General features: G+C 43.9%; 1 protein-coding gene across 1 annotated transcript in view; it reads right to left on the bottom strand.

The window, feature by feature from the left end:
* LOC145405008 (glutamate receptor ionotropic, NMDA 2B-like) overlaps positions 1–22,500 on the bottom strand; it is a 215,487-nt gene that overhangs the window by 118,514 nt on the left and 74,473 nt on the right. Inside the window, exons 3-4 of the mRNA XM_080276508.1 lie at positions 12,039–12,217; positions 5,490–5,680 (exon numbers count right to left, since the gene is read on the bottom strand). Of these exons, the coding sequence (XP_080132634.1) occupies positions 5,490–5,680; positions 12,039–12,217 (370 nt within the window). The remainder of the gene's footprint in view (positions 1–5,489; positions 5,681–12,038; positions 12,218–22,500) is intronic.

The following is a 22,500-nucleotide window of genomic DNA, read 5'->3' as shown; positions in this document are numbered from 1 at the left end:
GATTTTATTCAGAGGGGGATTTAAAAGACAGGTAAATTTTAAGTCAGGTAAATTTTAAAACAGGTAAATTTTAAATCAGGTAAATTTTAACAGGTAAACTTTAAGCCAGGTAAATTTTAAGTCAGGTAAATTTTAAGCCATGAAAATTTTAAGTCAGGTAAATTTTAAGCCAGGTAAATTTTAAGTCAAGTAAATTTAAGCCAGGTAAATTTTAAGCCAGGTAAATTCAAAGTCAGGTGTAATTTATGGCATACTGAACTAAACTTTTTGTACCCGAGTAATTCCGTATTAATTCCGTGTTTCATTTGTGTAATTGTAGTTAAAGCGATGATTATACGCTCTTCCCCGGAGACGCCTTCCGTGGTGTGAATAAAAATTGTCTGGAGGTGGAACACAATGTGAGAGAGAGAGAGAGAGAGAGAGAGAGAGAGAGAGAGAGAGAGAGACTGCAAACACCCTTGCCCACCAAACAGTCTAAAGGCCTGACATTTGACTTTGCCCTTGGTCTTCGCCCTTATCCTTGCTTGATCCTTAACCCTTCCACCAAAGTTAGTCCGAATCATGTCAGAATTATTTGAGATGACCTTGACTTGTGACCTTGCTTTTGACCCTGTGACCTTGACCTCTGATTAGCTCTTCTCAAAATCGAGTGTGACTATCCTTGGCTTACTCTGAACCCTTCCGCAATGTTTGGTGTAAATCGGCTTTTAAAAAATTATGTTCTCTCTGCCAAGTGACCCTGACCTTCGAAAACAATGGCTCATTTCCTTGGCTGATTCTCAACTCTTCCACCAAGTTTGGCTAAAATCGGACCAAAACTTAATTATTTCTTCACACACACACACACACTAACCTAACCTAACCTAACCTAACCTAACCTAACCCTCAACCCGTAAGAGAAGCGGTAATGCATCGGTGTATAGTGCTGATGGCTGGGTAGGTAACGAGGGGGGGGGGTTAACAAGCAATTGAGGGTCGTTAGAGGGCAGAGGGAGAAGGGAAACAGGGAAAGGGAAAGATTTCTTTATTTATAATTATGTACTCCTCTCTCTCTCTCTCTCTCTCTCTCTCTCTCTCTCCCTGCCTTTCCGCCCGCTCATTAATTTATGCATATCCATCTATCTGTCTATTCTGTCTCTCAGTGTGTCCATCTATCTATCCATCTATCTATCAACACTCCCAGACCTCCACCTCCACCTCTCACTCCTGACACTTATTTCAACAGATGTATCAAGGAAAGAGTGACGGACGGGGTGATCAGAGAGAGAGAGAGAGAGAGAGTTGGGATAACGGGGACTTACAGTGAGTGAGAAAAAGTTGTAGTATGAGAGAAAGTCTGAGTGTGTGTGTGTGTGTGTGTGTGTGTGTGTGTGTGTGTGTGTGTGTGTGTGTGTGTGTGTGTGTGTGTGTGTGTGTGTGTGTGTGTGTGTGTGTGTGTGTGTGTGTGTGTGTGTGTGTGTGTGTGAGAGAGAGAGAGAGAGAGAGAGAGAGAGAGAGAGAGAGAGAGAGTAACTTGTGACTAGAGTGAAGCGACTGGGAGAAAAAAATTGCAGATTGTTGCAAGTTTATGACGGGAGGGCGGGAGGGAGGGAGGGAGGTATGAGGAGGGAGGGAGGGAGGAAATGAGGGAGGTAATACAGGGGATGGAGGTGGAAGTAAGGAATGAAGGATGGAAGGACATAAAGGAAAGATAATACGTGAACGGGAGAGAGTATGGAAGAGGGAGGGAGGGAGGAAGGAAGGAAAGAAAGAAGGAAGGAAGGAAGGAAGGAAGGAAGGAAGGAGGGAGGGAAGGAAGGAAAGAAGGAAAAAGGCATAAGAAAAAAAAAACGAAGAAAATGAAGGAATGATGAGAGGAAGAAATGGAAGAAAAAAATTAATGAATGAATGAATGAACGAATGTAGGGAGGGAGGGAGAGATAAACAGGAACGAGATTGAGGAGGAGGAGGAGGAGGAGGAGGAGGAGGTAGGGTGGGAGGGAAGGTGAGGAGCAGAGGGAGGAAATGAAGGTGGTAATGGAAAGGAATGGAGAGGATGTATGGACAGCGATAAAATAAAAATAAATAAATAAAAGAAAGGAGGGGACGAAAGAAGGGCCAAACTGAACGATTAATAAAAGCATGAATAAATGATGAAAAGAGGGAGGGAAGAGAGAAGAGAGGAGGAAAGAAAGGAAGAGAGAGAAAGTAAGAAAGAGGAAGAGGGGAAAAAAGAGGAAGAGAAAGTAAGAAAGTGGAGAAGGTACGAAAGAGGAAGAGAGAGAATGTAAGACAGAAGAAGAGAGAAAGTAAGAAAGAGGAAAAGAAAGGAGGTAAGAAAGATGAAGAGAGAGAAAGGAAGAAAGAGGAAGAGAGAGAAGGTAAGAAAGAGGAAGAAAGAGAAAGTAAGAAAGAGGAAGAGAGACAAAGTAAGAAAGAGGAGGAGAGAGAAAGTAAGAAAGAGGAAGAGAGACAAAGTAAGAAAGAGGAAGAGAGACAAAGTAAGAAAGAGGAAGAGAGACAAAGTAAGAAAGAGGAAGAGAGACAAAGTAAGAAAGAGGAAGAAAGAGAAAGTAAGAAAGAGGAAGGGAGAGAAAGTAAGGAAGAGGAAGGGTGAGAAAGTAAGGAAGAGGAAGGGAGAGAAAGTAAGAAAGAGGAAGGGAGAGAAAGTAAGAAAGAGGAAGGAAGAGAAAATAAGAGAGAGGAAGAGGAACACTGAATATAAGAATGACGGAAAGAGTGAATGAAGGAAGGAAGAAAGGAACGAACAGACAAAAGATAAAATGGGGATTATGGGTTGATGGAAGGAAGGAAGGAAGGAAGAATTATATCAGGATGCACAGAAGGAAGGAGTCAAGGAGAGGAGAGAAAGAAGGATGAGTGGAAGGAAGGAAGGCAATATGGAGGGAAGAATAAAGGGAAGGAAGGAAGAGAGGAAGAAAGGTAGGAATGACAGGAGAGAATGAAGAAATATGAAGAGACATGTGAAGGTAGGACAAATTAAAATGAGAGAGAGAGAGAGAGAGAGAGAGAGAGAGACCACCACTGTCGCCATCATTACCACATCTATCAACAATATCACCACTACCACTACCACAACTACCATCATTACTACTGCCACTACTACCAACACTGTCATCACAACTACAATCGTTACTACCACTACTACCAACATTACCACCACCACTAATACTGCCACCACAACTACCACCACTACGACCATAGCTACCAACATTACCACCACCGCCACCACCTTCGGTATTATCCATTACTACCATCATCCCAACCACTACCACCATCGCCACCACAACTACCAACATTCCTACCAACATAATTTTCCACAAGCGAATAATCTCTTCACCGAGATTAAATTCTTACACACACACACACACACACACACACACACACACACACCTTACTGTTTATGTGGTTATCTACCTATATTTATATCAATCTATGTCTGTCTATCTATCTATCAATTAATCATAACGCATTCTCTCTCGCTCTCTCTCTCTCTCTCTCTCTCTCTCTCTCACAATTAAGATGACGTAAATATGCAGCCTTAAAACCACAAATGCCTGAGGCTAATGAGAAAATACCGCAAACTTGGAAAAAAGAAAGAAAATCTGGAGGAGGAGGAGGAGGAAGGAAAAGATAAAGGTCAAGGAGAGAGAGAGAGAGAGAGAGAGAGAGAGATTAGGCCAAGCAGAAAAGGTCATTTACCGTAGGGCAGATTTATTTTGGGGAGGGGGGAAGGGAGAGGGGAGGAGGGAGGGGAGAGAGGAGAGGGAAAGGGGAAGAGAGGAGGGGGGAGAGAGAGGAGAGGGGAAGGGGGAGAGAGGAGGGAGGGAGAGAGGGGGAGGAATGAAGAAGTGAGGAGAAGGAAGGAAGTCGGAGAGGGGTGAGGAATGAGGAAGTAGGGATAAGGGGAGGTGATGGCAGGATGTGTGAGGGGATGGATATGTGCAGTTACTTATACCGTCTCAATTGTGAATGACGATAGATAAATAGACAGATAGATTAAGAGACGTACATACATACATACATACATACATACATATACATACATACACTAGTCATTTATAAACAAAAATAAACCAGTGAATGAAAAATGCTAAGTCTCATATTAAATCAATCTACATAAAGAAAAAAAAAAAGACTGATAAGTGACGCAGCTTTAACTAAATCATAATGAGAGAGAGAGAGAGAGAGAGAGAGAGAGAGAGAGAGAGAGAGAGAGCGGTAAACAACACCTGTCCTCAGTGTCTTTCAGGTGTTTGTGAGCCAGGACACACTCTCTCTCTTTAACTAACTTTCTCTCACACTCTCTCTAACTTTATCACTCTCTTTCTTTCTTTTACTTCCACATACTAACTCTTCTTTTATTCATTTTCTTTGTTTCTCGCTCAAGTTCTTCTATTTTTCGATTGTTTTAGTTATTCTCTCTCTCTCTCTCTCTCTCTCTCTCTCTGACTCACACAAACACACACAAGAAAAACAACAAAGACACACAACACTCACTTTGTTCTGTGACGGCGTGTTTTGTTACCTGACCCCTCCCATACACACACACACACACATACACACACACACACACACACACACACACACGTTACACAAGAAAAAACAAAGTGAATAAAAGCAACCAAAGGCTCCATAAATGAACACACACACACACACACACACACACACACACACACACACACACACACACACACACACAAAGACATAACAATGTGAACTTGAATGGCACTCAGTAGAGCGCATACCTCCGCCAACACCCTATCTTACAATGTTAAAAAAGGTGAAAAAAAAAAAAAAAATCCTGGATCCGCGCCAAAATTTAATGGAGTGTATTCTGGGTCAAGGCCCATTCTTCTACCAAGTTTCGTGGAAATCCGTCTAGTAGTTTTTGTGTAATCTTGCTCACAAACCAACCAACCAACAAACAAACAAACGGACCTGGGTGAAAACATAACCTCCTTCGCGGAGGTAATAAAAGCACCAGGAATGAACACACACACACACACACATACACACACACACACACACACACTAAAACACTGAAAAACACCTATAATTTACCCCACAAACTCATAAACCCACAAACGGCCTTGCTTTCCCCTGTGGTTGTGATGATGCTATGCCTAAAAAAAATAATAATAATAATAATAAAAAATCATTCAAACAACTACACAAACAACCTAAAACCTCTCCCACAAACCGACTCACTTTCCCCCTTATTCGTACTGATTCTGAATTTAATCTAAGTAAGAAAATACACCAACACATATACAAAACACACATATACAACAACACCCACTCACAGAACTTCATCAATCCCCAAAAATCTCGCCCCACAAACCCACAAACACACACACACACACGCACAGAACTACACCAACCCTCTAAAATCTCGCCCCACAAACCCACAAACACTCACTCTCACACTCACAGAACTTCATCAACGCCCTAAAATTCTTTTCCCCAAAACGCGCAACCCGACTCACTTCCCCCTGTGGTCGTGCTGATGCTGCGCCACCTGATCCCTCACGGCCTGCACGAAGTCGGTATGGCCGGCGATCTGCGAGGTGACGATGGAGAGGGAGTGCCACTGATACCTGACCAAGATGGAGAGCATGGCGGCGGCCTGGTGGTGAACGGAGGGCGCCAGCTGGATCCGGAGGCCGTTCTGAGCAGCCTGAGGGAGGGAAGAAGGGAGAATAAATGTAGGGAGAGACAACGGAGGGAGTGAATATAATGGATGGAGGAATGGAGAGGACGAGGGAAAAAGGAGGTTTGGTGGTGAACGGAGGGCGCCAGCTGGATCCGGAAGCCGTTCTGAGCAGCCTGAGGGAGGGAAGAAGGGAGAACAAATGTAGGGAGAGACAGAAGAGGGAGGGAGTGAATGTAATGGATGGAGGAAAGGAGAGGACGAGGGAAAAAGGAGGTGTGGTGGTGAACGGAGGGCGCCAGCTGGATCCGGAAGCCGTTCTGAGCAGCCTGAGGAAGGGAAGAAGGGAGAACAAATGTAGGGAGAGACAGAAGAGGGAGGGAGTGAATGTAATGGATGGAAGAAGGGTGAGGACGTGGGAATAGGGAGGTTTGGTGGTGAACGGAGGGCGCCAGTTGGATCCGGAGGCCGTTCTGTGCGTCCTGAAGGGGGGAAGAAGGGAGAATAAATGTAGAGGAAGAGAGGCAAGGGAGGGAGAGAATGTAATGACTGGAGGAAGGAAGAAGAGGAGGGAAAATGAGAGGACCAACCCCACTGAGTTGATGTCAGTCCCTTGTCGAAGATGAGATACCGTGAAAAAAATATAGAGAAGGAAGGGAGGTGATTAAGGGAAGGAGAGAGGGGGGAAAGGGAGAGAAAGGAAGTGAAGGGAAAGGAAGTGAAGGGGAAGGGAGAGAAAGGATGTGTAGGGGAAGGGAGAGAAAGGACGTGCAGGGGAAGGGTAAGAAAGGAAGTACGGGCGATGGGAGAAAATGGAAGTGCAGGGGAAGGGAGAGACAGCAAATGTGGGAGAAGGGAAACCGGAGGGAGAGAAAGGAAGGAGGATGGAAGAAAAAGACAGGTGAGGATGGAGGGAGTGCCAAAGGTATCTAGACAGGATGGACAGCTGTGTGGTGGACCGAGGGGAGAGGGGGGGGCTAGGTGGATAGGCAGGGCGTTCTGAGCAGACTGACGGAGGGAAGAATGGGTGATTAAGGGAGAAGAATTGCTGGGAGAGGGGAAAAACAAGGGAGTGAAAGGGGGACGCAGAATGGGATGAAATGAGCGCCCTGTTGAAGAAGGGAGAGTTAGTGTACTGGGAGGAAGACAAGGGGAAAGGGAGGAAGGAAAGGGGGAAGAAGAGGGAGAAAAAAGTTAATGTGAAGGAAGGGACTGGAGGAAAGGAGGTGGTGAAAAAAAAAAAGAGGAGGAGGGAAGAGGGAAGGCGTGAGAAAGGAAAGGAGGAGGGAAGAGGGAGGGAAAAAAAGCCGATAATTTTGGATACGTCGAAATCAAATGTCCAACAAGAGAGACAACGAGACAAGTGGTAGGAGGAATGGAGGTAACGAATGGATGCTGGAAGGAAGGGAGAAAGGGAGAGAGTGAAGGAGGGAGGGAGGAATGAAATGGAGAGATGGAGGATGGGAGAGAAAAGAGGTTTAGGAGCAGCATGAGGAGGAGAGGAGAGCGAGATGAAGGGAGATTAGTTAAGGAAGAACGAAAAGGGAAATAAAGGAAGATTAAGGGAGGGAGTGGGAGATGAAGGGAGAATAATTGCTGGCAGGGAGGAAAACAGGGTGAGAGGGAGAACCAGGGGACAATTTGGATTGGTAGAAATCAATTACCAGTCGGGGAAGAAACAAGGTGAGGAGGAGTGGAGGGACGGAGGGGGAGGTGGAAGGAGGGACGGAGGGGGAGGAAGGAGGAGTGGAGAAGGAAGGAGGAGAAGCGGAGGAGGAGGGAGGAAGGACGGGGAGAGAAGGAAGTGTACGTGAAGAGACAGAAGGGAAGACGGGAGGAAGGAAGAGCTGTGAGGGCGAAAAAGTGAGAGAGAGTAGAGGGGGAAGGAAGGAAGGGGAAGAGAAGGAAGTGTATGGGAAAAGAGAGAGAGAGAGAGAGAGAGAGAGAGAGAGAGAGAAATTAAACCCATATCAGTAAATACATCTTAGTCATTAAAAAAAAAAAGAAAGAAAAAAAGAAAGAAATTAACCCTAGACCCCCTAATCTCATCACTATACGACTCTCACTCCAACCTGGCCCAAAATTACGATCCCTCCATCTTAAATACAGCCTCGTAAGGAGAGAGTAACCCCGGAATAAGACGCTAGTCACGAAGAAGTGCTAACAGGAGGGATATAGAGCCGTAGCATTGTCTTCTTCTGCTACTGTGCTACGTGAAATACAAGGACGAAAATCTGGGCCAAGTTAATGTGAAAGGAGTGTAGGAAAAAACAACTGGGGATTAATGCTAGAATATGCTGCTAGTCACGAAGAAGTGCTATAGTCTACAAGGATGAAAATTCTCCTCTGCCAACTTGAAATGAACGGAGTACAGCTTTCTCCCCAGAAGCTTACTAAAATCGGCCGTCGGTAGCATCAATAAAGGAGTTATTATTATTATTATTATTATTATTATTATTATTATTATTATTACCATTACTGCTATTGTTGTTGTTGATGATGTTTATGTTCTTCCTGTTATTATTATTATTATCCTTATTAGCACTATTATTATTATTATTATTATTATTATATTTGGTGGTGGGCTTCTCTTGGGCATTTACTGAGGCTGGACGAAATAATATGCAAAGTGGGTCGTTGGTGGCCAAAGCGGTACACGAAGGAGGCTGGAAAATGGAATAGATAGATAGATAGATAGATAGACAGATAGACAGACAGATAGATATAAAGAGACGGATTGACTAACTGAGAGAGAGAGAGAGAGAGAGAGAGAGAGAGAGAGAGAGAGAGAGAGAGAGAGAAACTGGCGAAAGAAAATAAAGGGAGAAAACGGAAAAATAACACATGAAAGAGGAAGAAAAATTACACAAAATAAGGGAGAATAAAATAAGGGAGAATGGGAGAGTATGAGAAGGGAGACAGATGAAGAAGGAAGAGTATGGGAAGGAAAGGGAGAAAGTGGCACCAGGAGAATGAAGAAAAATATATGAAGACAGGGAGAATAAAACAAGGAAAAAGGGAGGTTATAAGACGGAAGGGTGAGGAAGAAAAAGGGAGAAGAAATAGGAAAGGGAGTAAAAAAAATGAACATAAAACAGGAGCAAGGAGGATAAAGGAAGGGAGAGTGAAGGGCAAAAAGGGAGGAATAACAGAAGGGAGGAAATGGGAAAATGATGGCAGGGAGAATAAAATGCTAAAAAAGGGAGACTATAAGAAGGAAGACAATAGTACATTCAAAGAAAACCAAGAAAATTAAGAAAGGGAGAAGGGACGAATGATAATACAAGGGTAGGAAGGGAGAAAATGGAATGAAAAGCAGGGAGGGTAAAATGTTGGAGAAAGGGAGGTTATAAGAAGGAGGAAGCCACCTTGCCCTTATCAACATATCTTTGAATATACTTGGGCGCCAGGGAGAGTGGAGCGGGGGACGATAGATTGATAGATAGAAAGATAGATAGATAGATAGACAAGACAGCTAGACGGATGAATGGATGGATATAATAAACATACATATATACAGAGAGAGAGAGAGAGAGAGAGAGAGAGAGAGAGAGAGAGAGAAATATATATAACCCCTGCTCGTTCATCTGTTCGAGTTAGACAGTTTTGTTATGAACTGTCACAGATCTCTCTCTCTCTCTCTCTCTCTCTCTCTCTCTGCAGGCTATGTAACACGCCATCTATCTACATCCACCATGTATCTATATCTATCTATTCGTCTATGTATTTAACGTCTCCATCCACCTGTCTATCTATCTACCTATATATCTATCTATCTGTATTTTATCTATGTATCTAAGAGTATATATAATGCATACACAAACAGATAGACAGATAGACAGACAGATGGAGAGATAGATAGATGGATGGATAGACAGACTGACAGACAACTACTCTCACAAACACCATCCAGTATTCACCTCCTGCATCCCTCATTGGCTCCTATCCTCATCCACTCAACCTCTCACTCACTCCACCATCCACGTACCCATATCCTCAATAGTTCCAGCCCTTCCCCAATCCCTTCCAGCACTCCTACCTTCGTCCAGTTCCTACCTCTTCCAACTTAATCCATCTTCCAGTCACTACCTTGTCCGGCTTCTTTATCTTCCTTTTTTTTAACTGTTCCATCATTCTTCCAGTATCTTCCAGCGCTAACACATGCCAGTTTCCATGCTATTCCAGTCCTTACCTATTCCACTTTCCATGCCGTCCAGTTTTCAATAAGTCCTGACCTCTCATTATCTTTTCAGCATCTTCCAGGCTTCACCTCTTCCAGCTGATTCGTGTTCCAGTCCTTACCTGTTCCATATCGTCCAGTTCTTAAGTTTTCCAGACCATTTTCCAGTTCTCATTTGTTCCAGCACTCCCCTAACCCCTTCCAGCATCATTCTAAGCCTCACTACTTTTAACCTGGGGATGTGTGCGTTCCAGGCGGTGAGGGGATGTCCAGGTAACTCCCTGAAACCTGGAAGTGCTGGAACCCTTAACACTTTCCAGACACTTTTAAATATTCTGGTGTCAGGAGGCTCCCTCATCACCTCTCGCTTTAGTTTTTCTTTTTTTTTTAGGGGATACTATGTTATTTATGACTCTATTATCCAGTCACTATCCATATTAAATCTTATAATACACAGCGTCTTACCGAAATTCTAACAACGATGTGAACAGGTAAGAGATTTTGCCTTCAACCGTCTGACTACCCGTGGCTTCTCTCTGCTGAGTAAAATCGTCTGCAGTCGGTGAAAGTGAAATCTCTATGACCGAATACATATTGGAAGGATTTAAAGAAGCAACAAACAACCTCAGGGAGAATACCGTGGTGACATAATAATTAAAACAATTGGCTGAGGGAGAGGCGGCGGAGAGGCACCTGAGTCGACCAAGATACGGTACTTGGAATCAGTGAGCCTCTCCATGTCCCTCACAGTCTCTCCCCGCCAGACTCTCCACCCCATCACAGCCTCCCCCCACCCCAATATTCCAGGACTCACCTCTTCCAGTTCCCACCCGTTCCAGCCCCCCACATATTCCAGTCCTTGCCTGTTCCAGTTCAACCCCTTCACCGCGATTACTTTCTTTTCTATTTTAACCTGACAACCACCAGACGATTTTTAGTAAACTTATGTAGGGTTTTTGGTGCTGAAAGGGTTAATTTCAAGGCTGCCTAACCCTTCCAGTTCCAGTCGAATGAAATCGTCTGAAGTTATGCAAGAATAAATCAAAGACGTTCTCGGGCTGAAGGAGTTAAATTCTTCCAGGCCATAATCAGTAAACTAGAAAATCTATTTCTTGATGGTCACTGCACTCTCTTACTCTCTTCCAGCATCTTCCAGTTCTTACCTCTTCCAGCTCTCCACTGCTCCAAAATCCACACGTTCCAGTCCTCAGTTGCTTCTGTTATCTCCAATCCCTTCCAGCTTCTCTCCCCTCTTCCCTTCCACTCCCCTCCAGCCCTCAATCCTTCCATATTTACCTGCCTCCCTCTTCAATTGTTCCAGCCACGACCCAGTCCCTTCCAGCTCTCCTACTCTCTTCCAGCATCTTCCAGGCCTCTCTTATTCCACGCCAGAGTTGTCAGCATCCAACCTTTTTCTTAGCTCTCTCTCCTGCTCCCTTCCAGATCCTTCCAGTTCTCTCTTTTTTCACTGTTCCCCCTTCCATCACTCACCTATACCATCCCGGAGTTTGTCGGCATTCCAGTCACTTTAAGCCTTGTCCCGGCTCTCTCCTATGCCTCTCCACTCCCTCCCACCTCTCTTCCACTCCTTCCTACTCCCTCACATCCCCTACCTGTTCCAGCACAGAGTTATCAGCATTCCAGTCTTTTTCAGCCATGTCGTACCACTCTAGTATTCCTTTTCAGACCCTTCCAGCCATTCCCCATCCCTTCCATGCTTTACCTGTTCCAAAATCCAAAGTTGTCAATATTCAAGCCTTCTCCCAGCTCCTTCCTTCTCCTTTCCAGACTCTTCCACCCCTCCCTGCTACTCCATTCCAGCTCATACCTGTTTCAGCTAAGAGTTGTCTATATTCCAGTCTTTTCCAGCCATCTCCAGCTCTACTTATTCCATTCTACATCCTTCCTGCACTTTCTACCTCTCTCTCCTACACTCCCTCGTACTTCCTTCCTCTCCTCACCTTTTCAAGCCCGGAGTTGACAGCATTCCAGTCCTTTCCAGATCTTTCCCTGTTCTTTCGCATTCTATTCTCCACCCTTTTAGTTCTCTCCCAGCTGTTCTCTAACACTTCCACGCCTCACCTGTTCCAGACCGGAGATGTCAGCATTCCAGTCCTTTCCAAATCTTTCCCAGCTCTCTCTCGTACTCCATGGTACACCCTTTCACCTCTCTCCCAGCTCTCCTCTCCCCCCTCCATGCCTCACCTGTTCCAGTCCAGAGTTGTCAGCGTTCCAGGCAATGACGGGGATGCCCAGGTAACCAGCCAACTGGAGGAAATATTGTGAGGAGGCTGTGGACCGGCCGTACGACTCCGACCGGCTCAGGAAGATGATGGCTGACACGTTCTCCGGCAGGAAGGTCTTGCACAGGCTGTTGAGGATGGCTGCAAAGAGAAGAAAACCACAGCTCAATGGAGAGGAAATGAACAATGGCGGAGGAAGAATACATAAAAAATAGTGAGATGGCTGAAAATGGAGATGAAATGATAAGAGGAAGAGGGAGGAAATAGCTGAAACAGAGGGAAATTTATATGAGCGGAGAGAATATGGCTGGAAATAAAGATAAATTGGTAGTGCTAAGAGGGCCGGGAGCGAGTGTATGGATTCCAGGTGCTGAGGATGATGAAGGTCTTGCACAGGTTGCTGACAATGACCGCAGGGAGAAGGAAAAGGTGGCTGGGAGAGAAAGGGATGGATAGAGATAAGCTGGTAATAGAGAGGGAGGGGGCTGGGAATGGATTATTTCTTCTGACTCTGACCACTGGATAGGCAACCCGTTTCCTAAGTCCAGTATTCTGCCTATCCCACAACAACAGAGGGGTGAGATCCAGGTAGCTCTCACACGTCACCATTTTGGCACTGATATCAACCACCTGATAGTGATTTAAGCATAATACAAGCTTTATCCTCTCAAGCATGTAAGTATAATTCCTCTTTTTATCAAATAGCTCTCTGACTCATGCCAAAACGCCTTCAATCAGTCACGCTTGCTTTAATTCTGCCCACACGTGCACTGTCTGCTTCTGCAGAGAATCGAGTTAAATCGCTTTTTCGTCCAGCCAAAAACAATTCCAAGTTCTGAGTGCCACGAGCTTTCCAATACAGACTTATTCCATTCCTTCTGGCACCTTAGCAAAAACGGTTCCAGTACCTTAACTTCCTCTTCCCCACCTACCTTCCACTCTGGCGGCTCTGAAGCTGTTTCCTCCTCAGTTTCTACCCACCCCTGGACGACTCCGGTGCTGTTCCTTCATCTCATCCTCCCTCTGACTTCCTCATGACTGACACTAAAATTCTCTCAAAAATGTACTTCCACCAAGGCCTCAACACTAATAAAGGAACAGGTCTGCCGGGGTCCTGACTACTTTTTCTTTTCCTTTACTACGACCTCCATTACAAACTGCAAATGTCCAGGCTTCTCAAAATGAAAGGATTGTGATTGAAAAAAAATAAAACTATTGTTACACCTGGGATATGCCATTCAGACCAGGTGTGATGGTGTTAGTGAGGTGGTGTGCGTGGGTGTTTTTATGACGCGTTGGTATATGAAGGGAACACACACACACACACACACACACACACACACACACACACACACACACACACACACAATAGAGGACATTTGTGGAGAGTTTACGTGGAATAATTAAAGTGTGGGAGGCAGGGAGGAGAAAGAGGGAGGGGGAGGAGAGGGAGGAAAGAGGGTCTCAGAGGAGAGAGGGGTAGGGAGGGAAGGTAGGGAGGATGGAGAGAGAAAGAACGGGGAGGGAGGGAGGGGGAGTATGGAGAGAGAGAGAGAGGGAAGGAAGAGAAGGCTGGAGAGGTTAAGAAGGAGAGAGAGAGAGAGAGAGAGAGAGAGAGAGAGAGAGAGAGAGAGAGCAATAAAATAAATAATACCTGTACAAATGGCCACATGGGGTGTCTGAATGGTGGTAGTAATGGTGGTAGCGATGGTGGTAATGGTGGTAGACGAGGTAATACTGTTGGTAGTTGAAGCCGGAAAAAGATTAAGTCCCAGTGTTGGTAGTGGGAATAGTAGTAGTAGTAGTAGTAGTAGTAGTAGTAGTAGTAGTTGTCGTTGTTGTTGTTTTATCGAGGAAGAGGGAAGTTGCTCGCGAATATTTTTATAACCCGGATGTTGGTAGTTGTGGTGGTAATATTGGTAGTTGTGGTGGTAATGTTGGTAGCTGTGGTGGTAATGTTGGTAGCTGTGGTGGAAATGTTGATAGTTTTGGTGGTACTTTATGTTGGTAGTTGTGGTGGTCAATTGGTAGTTGAGGTGGTAATACTGGTAGTTGCAGTGGTAATGTTGGTAGTTGTGGTGGTTATGTTGGTAGTTATGGTGGTTATGTTGGTAGTTGTGGTGGTTATGTTGGTAGTTGTGGTGGTGATGTTGCTAGGTGTGGTGGTGATGTTGCTAGTTGTGGTGGTGATGTTGGCAGTTGTGGTGGTAATGTTGGTAGTTGTGGTGGCAATGTTGGTAGTTGTGGTGAGTATATGCACTGCTCGTATGCGAAATGGAAACTATCAGAGGGTAATGGATTGTGTGTGTGTGTGTGTGTGTGTGTGTGTGTGTGTGTGTGTGTGTGTGTGTGTGTGTGTGTGTGTGTGTTAACTAGATACAGACCACACAGACATAGAGGTCCCAGCGAGGTGATCCGCCATTAATATTAATAGAAAATCTTACCACGGTGAGAGAGAGAGAGAGAGAGAGAGAGAGAGAGAGAGAGAGAGAGAGAGAGAGAGGAATATAAAAGTGAGGGTGAGAAAATGGAAAGAGGAAATGGAGAAGGAAGGCAGTAGAGGGAAGAAGAGATAGATAGACAGATAGATAGATATTGCAATAGATATAAATGTCCTTACTGGCAGGGAACTGAGAGAGATTAATGTAGCGATAGACAGAGATGGAGTGATATGGCTGTTGATGAACGGATATTTGGATAGCGATGGCAGACATGTAAATAGATGTGCAAATAGATATAGATAGATAAACTGATAGACAAACAGGGACCAACGGGTAAAAAGACACATATGTAGACGGATAGAAAGACACAGACAGACAGACAGACAGGTAGATTGATTGACTGAGAGATAGAAGGCAGACTGATAACGCGACAGACAGACAGACTGACCGATAAATGCACAGACAGACAGACAAGTATACAGAAATTTAGGCCTGTCTAACCCTGTCCTTGATGTAAAATAATTGCCATGATGGAATTGTTGTTACATGAAGGAAGGAAGGAAGGAAGAAATGAAGGAGGGAATAAAGGAAGGAAGGAAGGCAGGATGTGGAAGAAGAAGAGATAGAGAGAGAAGGAGCAAAAGAAGAATAAAGAGAGAGAGGGGGAAAGAGGAAAGGATGAAGGAAGGAAGGAAGGAAGGTAGGAAGGAAGTGAAGGAAGGATGGGAGACGTTACAGAAGGAAATAAAGAAGGAAGGAATGGAAGAAGGAGGTTGGGAGGGATAAAAGGAGAGAGAGAGAGAGAGAGAGAGAGAGAGAGAGAGAGAGAGAGAGACAGAGAGAGAGAGAGAGGTACTAGGGTGAATTAATTCCGGGTTATCAAACAGCATGGGAAATGGTGCCGGTTGCTCTCTCTCTCTCTCTCTCTCTCTCTCTCTCTCTCTCTAATAACCTCCACTTCGCTCTTGAACACTTTTTCTTTTCTCTTTTTTCTTCTCGCTCACGCAGTCAAACTAATATTCTCTCACACGCTTTTTCTTCTCTCTCTCTCTCTCTCTCTCTCTCTCTCTCTCTCTCTCACTCTCTCTCTGATTGCCTCTAATACCTCACACTCCCCTCGTAATGGAAACATGAGAGAGAGAGAGAGAGAGAGAGACTTATACCTCACACCCCTCGTAATGGAAACATGAGAGAGAGAGAGAGAGGGGGGGGGAGTAGGAAGAGAGGGAACAAAGATAGGGAGGGACGGAAAATGAATGAATGAAGGAGGGAGGGAGGGAGGATGGAGGGAGGAAGCAACGAAGGGAGAGAAGAGAACTGAGGTTAAGGGAGAATGAGGAGGGGAGGTGGGAGGGAACGGAGGGAAAGGGAGATAAGGAGAGAGAGAGAGATAGGAAAGGGAGGGGCAAGGAGAGAATGAGAGAAGGAGAAAAAGAAAGGAAGATGGAGAGAGAAGGAATGACACGAAAGAAAGTGGAGAGAGAGAGAGAGAGAGAGAGCAATTCAACATGCACGTAGTGAGACAGGGAACGAACCGGAGTCAGTGAGTGAACTGAGAGAAAGTGAGAAAGTGAGAAAGTGGGTCCGCGGTGAGTGAGCGAAGTGAGAAAAAGTGAGTTAGTGAAATGGGAGTAAGTGAAGAGAGAGAGAGAGAGAGAGAGAGAGAGAGAGTAAAATGACAGGAAGAACTGAAAATTTGAGAGCGAGTCAAATTAGAGAAAATGAGATAATGAGCGAGAAAGTTAGTAAGCACAAGAGGTGGAAAGTTGGGGAGGAGGGAAGAAATTAAGGAAAGAAAGAACTGAAGGATGAAGGAAAGGAAGGAGGAATGAAGGAAAGGAGAGAATGACAAAGGAAAACGGAAAAGAAAGAATGAGGGAGGGAGGGAGGGAGGGCAGAGGAAAGGCCAAGAATGAAAGATGGAGGGAAGGAAGAAGGAAGAAAGAAAAGGAATGAAGGAGGGAAGAAAGTAAGGCAGCATGAGAGGGAAGAATGAAGGAAAGGAAGAAAATAAGGAAGGAGGAAAGGAAGGAAGGAAAAAGAATGACGCCAAAGAGGGAAGAAATGAAAAGAACAGTGAAGGAAGTGAAGGAAGTATTGAATGAAGGAAGGAAGGAGAGGTCAACTTTAAACAATTGCTTAAGGTAGGTACGGTATAGACGCCTGAACCCTGGCCAGTGCACGTGAGTCCCTATAAGCGCCTCAAGCCTACACCCACACAAGGGATCTGATCCTTTGTATTGCATGATTAAAGGTATTCGATCCCTTATACTGGAAAAACAGGGAATTCGATCCTTTCTATAACACGATTAAGGACATTCGATCTCATTCTGGAAAACTGGGAACTGGATCCTATGTACTGCAAGATAAAGAGTGTTTGATCTTTTGTACTGTAAAATAAGGGAATTCAATCCTTTATGATGGAAAAGTAAAGGGTTTCGATTCCTTATATATTAAAATACTAGGCTCTGATCCTTTATACTTTAGTAAAACATGTCAAGCCCATTACCACACAAGGGGTCTGATCCTCTATATTGCGGGATAAATGGCATTCGATCTCTTGTACTGTAAAAAATAAATTCGATCCCTTATACGTTAAAAATAAGGGAATTCTATCTCTTCTTCAGCAAAAAATATAAGGTTTCTATGTTATGTTTTAAAATAAAGGGTCCAATACTACAAAAATAAAAGGTTTCGATCTCTTACCAGTAAAAATAAAGGATTCTGATTCTCTATACTCTCAAAATGGGTCAATCCTACTGCCACCATCCACACAACAAGTCTTCTCCTTTACACTCACGCTTAAAGGGGTTCAATCCCACATACAGCGAAATATAGGCGATTCGATTCTCTGAGCTGAAAAGTAAACGGTTCCCATCCCCTTATACAGTGATTATAAAAGGAGTTCAATTCCGTTCACCGAAAAAAACATTCTTTTGCCCTAAAAAAAAAAAAAATGTTCATTGTATCGAAAAAACTAATAATGATAATTCCTAAAAGAGGGTCAAGCCTACTACCAGCGTCCACACAAAGGGTCTGATCCTTTATACTACGGCATAAAAGGAGTTCAATTCTTTATGTAGCATGATAAAGGGTTTCTGATCCCTTATACTTCTGGGTAGAGGAGTTCGATCGTATATAATTCCTGATAATAAGAATATAAATTGTTCCAGCCTCTATACTTGCGATTGGAGGTTTCAATCCCTTATGCAACAAACTAAAACATGGTAAGTCCCTGTAAGAGTTTCAACCCTACAGTATATCAACAGGTCAGAAATTACACGCATAAAAGGGTTCGATCCTCTATATTTGATGTATACAGGGTTCTGATCCTTCATACTCGCATTTAAAGAGGATCCAATCAGTTATACACTAAAATAGAGGGTTTCGATCCCCTATACTGCAAAACAAATGGGTGTCGATACTACTTAGCCAAGAGGAGAGGTGTGGAGGTGAAGGGGGTCAAGCTGGGTATTACTGGGTTCGATTCTCTGCAAGGCCAGCTTAACACCAGAGAGAGAGAGAGAGAGATGGGGGGAAGGAGGGAAGGAATGAAAGGAAGACAGGATATATAAGGATAAAAGGAGGAAAGGAAGGAAGGAAGGAAGGAGACAAATTAGAAGGAAGGAAGAGGGAATGGAAGGTAAATGAGATGGAAAGGAAGGAAGGAAGGAGGGAAGGATGGATCGACAGAAGATGGAAAGAAAGGGGGAAACGAGGCAGGGGAGGGAAGGTAGACAGACAGATAGATAGTATTTTAAAACTACATAACAGAATTCGAACCTTTATGGGATAATATAAGTCGTATCTGATTCCCTTTATCGCACGTATATCAGCATTCAATCCCTTTCTACTACACTGTACAGGGTTTTCACTCCCTTCTAGTGTAGTATAAAGGTTACGATCGCTTAGCCGCGGTGCTCATGTTGCTTAAGCCTTTGAGCGCGTGGCAGGTTACTCTACTGACTCTCCTATATCAGTTCCGTAAAAATAGTACTTTCACATTAAATTAGTCCAGCTTTTCATCTCTGTATTGTACATTTCACGTAGTTCAGTGACAGAAATGAACAATACATCCTTTCCATGGCACTTCTTCGTGACTGGCACCGAATTCTGTATGAATAAATAAAATAAATAAGGACTTCGATTCCTTAGACTTATCAACAAAGCTTCTGATCCCTTATAATGACCAGCAGCTTTCGATCCCTTATAGAACAATTAGCATAGGTTTCAATCCCTTCAATTCATAAACTACAGACTCCAACGATCCAAAATACAGGCCTCAATCCCTTACAGTGCCACATAAAACGGTTTAGTTCTCTTAAAAACCGACCTGAAAGGGTTCTGGTCCCTCACCGTGCTGACATAAGGGATCCAACTCCACATAGTGCCAAATTGATGATGGCCAGTCGCATTCACTCGCCCATAAAAGGGTTGGAATCTTTTACACAGCGAATCCAGGAATATTCAGAATTTTAATGTATTCTCGGTTCATTCATTTACTCTGAGAATTTAAAACTTATTCTTTCTGATATGGTATAAGGGTTTCAACTCCTTTAACGTACGATATTAGGGGTTTCAATCCCATATATCGTGGTGGAAAGGGTTCTGACACTTCCAATAACAAATGCATGAAATCCTATTCTCCTAGTTTATAATTTTAAGTGGATTCAATTCTCTATAATACTAAACACAAAATATTCGATCCTTTAACTTCAAAATAAAGTGTTTGATCTTATAAAATACACGATAATGGGTATGATTCCTTAAAAAAAAAAAAAATCTGATCCACTACAGTATGCAGTAAAAAGTCTTCAATTCCTTCATAGCCGTCACAGAAAGGGTTGGATCCTATAAAATGCACAATATAAAAGCTCTGATCCTATGAAATGCAAAATATAAATGATTCGATCCCCTATACCTGTGGCCATAGAATGTGATCGTGCATGACGGTGGGAAGGGTGGGGATGATAGAGGTGTTCAATCCCCTATAATCACCGCCGGATCTTCCCTCATGGTGTTCGATCCTCTTTAATGGACGGCACGAGGGGTGAGGCAAGGTGAGGTGGGGGGGGGAGGTGGAGCACATATATAGGCCTCAATACCCTATGTTCATTAAGGGAATCCAATCCTTTATAGTGTAGGAAAAATAAATGGACTAATATACCCACCCTGTTTATATGGGATCGGATTCAACGTACGGGAATTTAATCGTATATAATGTTTTCTGTTTTCTTTTATGATGCAATGTAAAAATGAGGTAAAAATTTCGCTTCCTCCCCCACCCCCCCGAAAAAAAAAAATCAAGATCCATTCGTCTCTAGAGGCCTGTAAGAGGGAAAGGCACAGAACCGAAGCACCTTTCCCTTGGCGATTTATTTTACACACTGCATCTTAACAATACCTACCTGCCTACATACCTGTCCATCTATCTATCCACCTACCCATCTATTTATCAATCTACCTATCTATCTATCTGTTCTACCTATCTATTTACCCACCTATCTATCAATCTAACTGTTTATCTATCTATATATGAATGATTGAGCCTAATGATTTAATCCTGCCTTAGAGTTGAGCATAAAGGCCTAATTACCCGATAATATACATAGGCCTGGATCCCCCCTGCTCATTAAAGGAATTCAATCTTAATTACTGTGGAAAATGATTACAGACAGACTAATAAGCTTACTTCTGTTGCATATGGGGTTGGATCCTATTTATAAGACAATTAACAGGATTGAATTAATATGGAGAAATTGCAAGATAGTGAGAAGAGGACAGAGTATAAGAGCATAGTGGAAGAAAGATTGGGAAGGTATGAGCTAGAGCAGATGGAAGGGGTGGAAGACGTATGTAAGATATTCACGGAAGAGATAAGCGCAGCGTGTGAGGCGGTTTGTGGAGTGAGGAGGAGATGCAAGGGTGTGCAAGGGACAGCATGGTGGAATGATGAGGTGAAACGAGCTGTGGAACAAAAGAAGAAGGCATATGGTGAATGGTTGACGAGTAGAGGTAGGGGAGAAGATGAGAGAGAGAAGAGAGAGGTATATGTGAGCAGGAGAAGGGAGGTTAAGAGACTGGTGAAGGAGAGTAAGAAGAAAGTGGATGAAGAGTTTGGGAGGAATCTGAGTGTGAAATGGAGGGAGAGTAAGAAATTGTTTTGGAAGGAGGTAAAGAAAGTAAGGCAGTGTGAAAGGGGAAATAGTAGGGGAGTGAAAGATAGGAATAATAGATTGTTGGTAGAGAAGAGAGAGAAATTGAGGAGATGGAAGGAGCACTTTGAGAATTTGTTGAATGTAGAGAGTGAGAGCAGTGTGAGTATAAGTGGTTGGGGAATGGCTGGGAGAAGAAGAGATGAGAGGAGGGAGGAAGAGATCAGTAGGTCGGAAGTAGTGGAAGCGATGAAGAAGATTAAGTTGGGAAAGGCCCCAGGAATTGATGGAGTGTGTGGTGAAATGCTTAGGTATGGGGGTGAGATTGTTGTGGAGTGGATATGGAAGTTGTGTAGATTGGCTTGGGAAGAGGGAAGGGTTCCAGAGGACTGGAAATCAGGTATAATTGTTCCTCTGTACAAAGGAAAAGGGGAGAGAGAAGTATGTGGTAACCATAGGGGTATTTGCCTTCTTAGTGTGACTGGTAAAATATATGGTAGAATACTCATTGATAGGGTTAGGCATATGACAGAGGAGCTAGTTGGAGAAGAACAAGGGGGATTTAGGAAGGGAAAAGGGTGTGTAGATCAGATATTTGTTCTAAGATGTTTAGTGGAGAAGTATCTAGAGAAGGGAAGGAAAGTGTATGCTGCCTTCATGGACTTGGAGAAAGCTTATGACAGAATAGATAGGAAAGGTATGTGGAAGGTATTAAGAATATATGGAGTGGAGGGGAAATTGTTGAGTGCTGTGAAGGGTATATACGAGGGAGCTAGGGCTACGGTGCGAGTGAATGGTGAGCTGAGTGAGTTCTTTGATCTCAATGTGGGACTGAAACAGGGGTGTGTAATGTCTCCATGGCTGTTTAATATATATATGGATGGGGTCGTAAAGGAGGTACAAGGTAGGGCAGTGGATGTGGGGGTGGCCCTAATGAATGAGGGTGAGATTTGGAAGCTTCCGGTGTTGCTGTTTGCTGATGATACAGTATTGTTGAGTGAAGATGAATGGGAGTTGCAAGGTTTGGTGAATGAATTTGGGACAGTGTGTAGGAGGAGGAAGCTGAAAGTTAATATAAACAAAAGTAAAGTTATGGTGTTTGAGAGGAATGAAGTCACAGAGTGTGCAGTGAGGTTGGATGGTGAGGATATGGAGAATGTGAGTTCATTCAAGTACTTGGGTAGTGTGATGAGTAAGGATGGAACTTTGGGGGATGAAGTACGTGAAAGGGTACAGCAGGGAAGGAAGGTTGTTGGCACACTGAAAGCAGTGATGAGAAATAGGGAGGTGAGTATGGAAGTTAAGAAGTCACTGCATGATGGTATTGTGATCCCTACCCTGACGTATGGAAGCGAGGCGTGGACCTTGCAAGAGGGGAACAAGTCAAGAGTGAGAGCAGTGGAAATGAGTTACTTGAGAGGAGCATGTGGAGTGACATGGAGGGACAGGTTGACGAATGAAGAAGTGAAGGAACGTTGTGGGGTAGATGTGGATGTGGTTGAAAAGATTAGGAGAAATACACTGAGGTGGTTTGGACATGTGGAGAGGATGGAGAATGAAAGACTGGCTAAGAGGGTGTATGTGGGTGAGGTGGAGGGAGGGAGAGGGAGGGGTAGACCGAGGATGAGGTGGAGGGATGGAGTTGAGAGGTATATGAGGGAGGGGGGGGTGAGTTGGGGGGAGGGTAGTCAAATGGTGGGTGACAGAGTGACTTGGAGGCGTTTTGTCTGCGGCCACCCTTTGCGGGATTAGGGCGTCGGGCTATAGATAGATAGATAGAATAGACTCTTTAGGACGATGATTTTTTTTTCCTTTTTTTTTTACTCTA

This window comes from Coenobita brevimanus, chromosome 65 (genome assembly GCF_032717465.1).
Source record: "Coenobita brevimanus isolate Jiangsu-jjx chromosome 65, ASM3271746v2, whole genome shotgun sequence".
Taxonomy (NCBI): domain Eukaryota; kingdom Metazoa; phylum Arthropoda; class Malacostraca; order Decapoda; family Coenobitidae; genus Coenobita; species Coenobita brevimanus.
Note: the sequence above shows the minus strand (reverse complement) of the source record. Positions and strands in the feature narration are given on the sequence as shown.